Raw genomic sequence first — 330 nt, 5'->3', positions numbered from 1 at the left:
GACCTGCAGGTAGAGGGCAGGGACGCGGCTTGGTGGCCAGGGCTGGAGCCTAGCCCAGTGCTGCCCAAGTGCCCTGGGGCTACTGACAGAGGTCCCACGTCCTTGGTGTCAGGACTGGCTCACACTGGGACGCAAGGGAAAGGTCCAGGGCGAGGAGAGAGGGCAGCACCCTAAACATTGAGATCCCCAGCCCCTTTGTGTGTCCCAGAGATGCAGCCCTCATCTAGGGCCGGAAGAGAAGTCAAGGAAGGATTTAGGCAAATCAGAGCTGGTTTCCACCCATGTCTCTCACTCTGAACCAGGGGTACTTGCTGCCTGGTCCCCAGGTGA

The 330-nt window shown here is 60.3% G+C and overlaps 1 protein-coding gene across 1 annotated transcript in view; it reads right to left on the bottom strand.

Annotated features, from left to right (window-relative positions):
* Positions 1–79: 79 nt before the first annotated feature.
* The window catches only part of MFSD12 (major facilitator superfamily domain containing 12), a gene marked incomplete at its 5' end in the record, with an annotated part of 4,125 nt that continues 3,874 nt past the window's right edge, over positions 80–330 (bottom strand). Inside the window, one exon of the mRNA XM_010292817.1 lies at positions 80–124. Coding sequence (XP_010291119.1) covers positions 80–124 — 45 coding nt within the window. The remainder of the gene's footprint in view (positions 125–330) is intronic.

This window comes from Phaethon lepturus, unplaced genomic scaffold (assembly GCF_000687285.1).
Source record: "Phaethon lepturus isolate BGI_N335 unplaced genomic scaffold, ASM68728v1 scaffold43048, whole genome shotgun sequence".
In the NCBI taxonomy this organism is placed as follows: domain Eukaryota; kingdom Metazoa; phylum Chordata; class Aves; order Phaethontiformes; family Phaethontidae; genus Phaethon; species Phaethon lepturus.
This window is presented reverse-complemented; position numbering and strand designations above follow the sequence as displayed.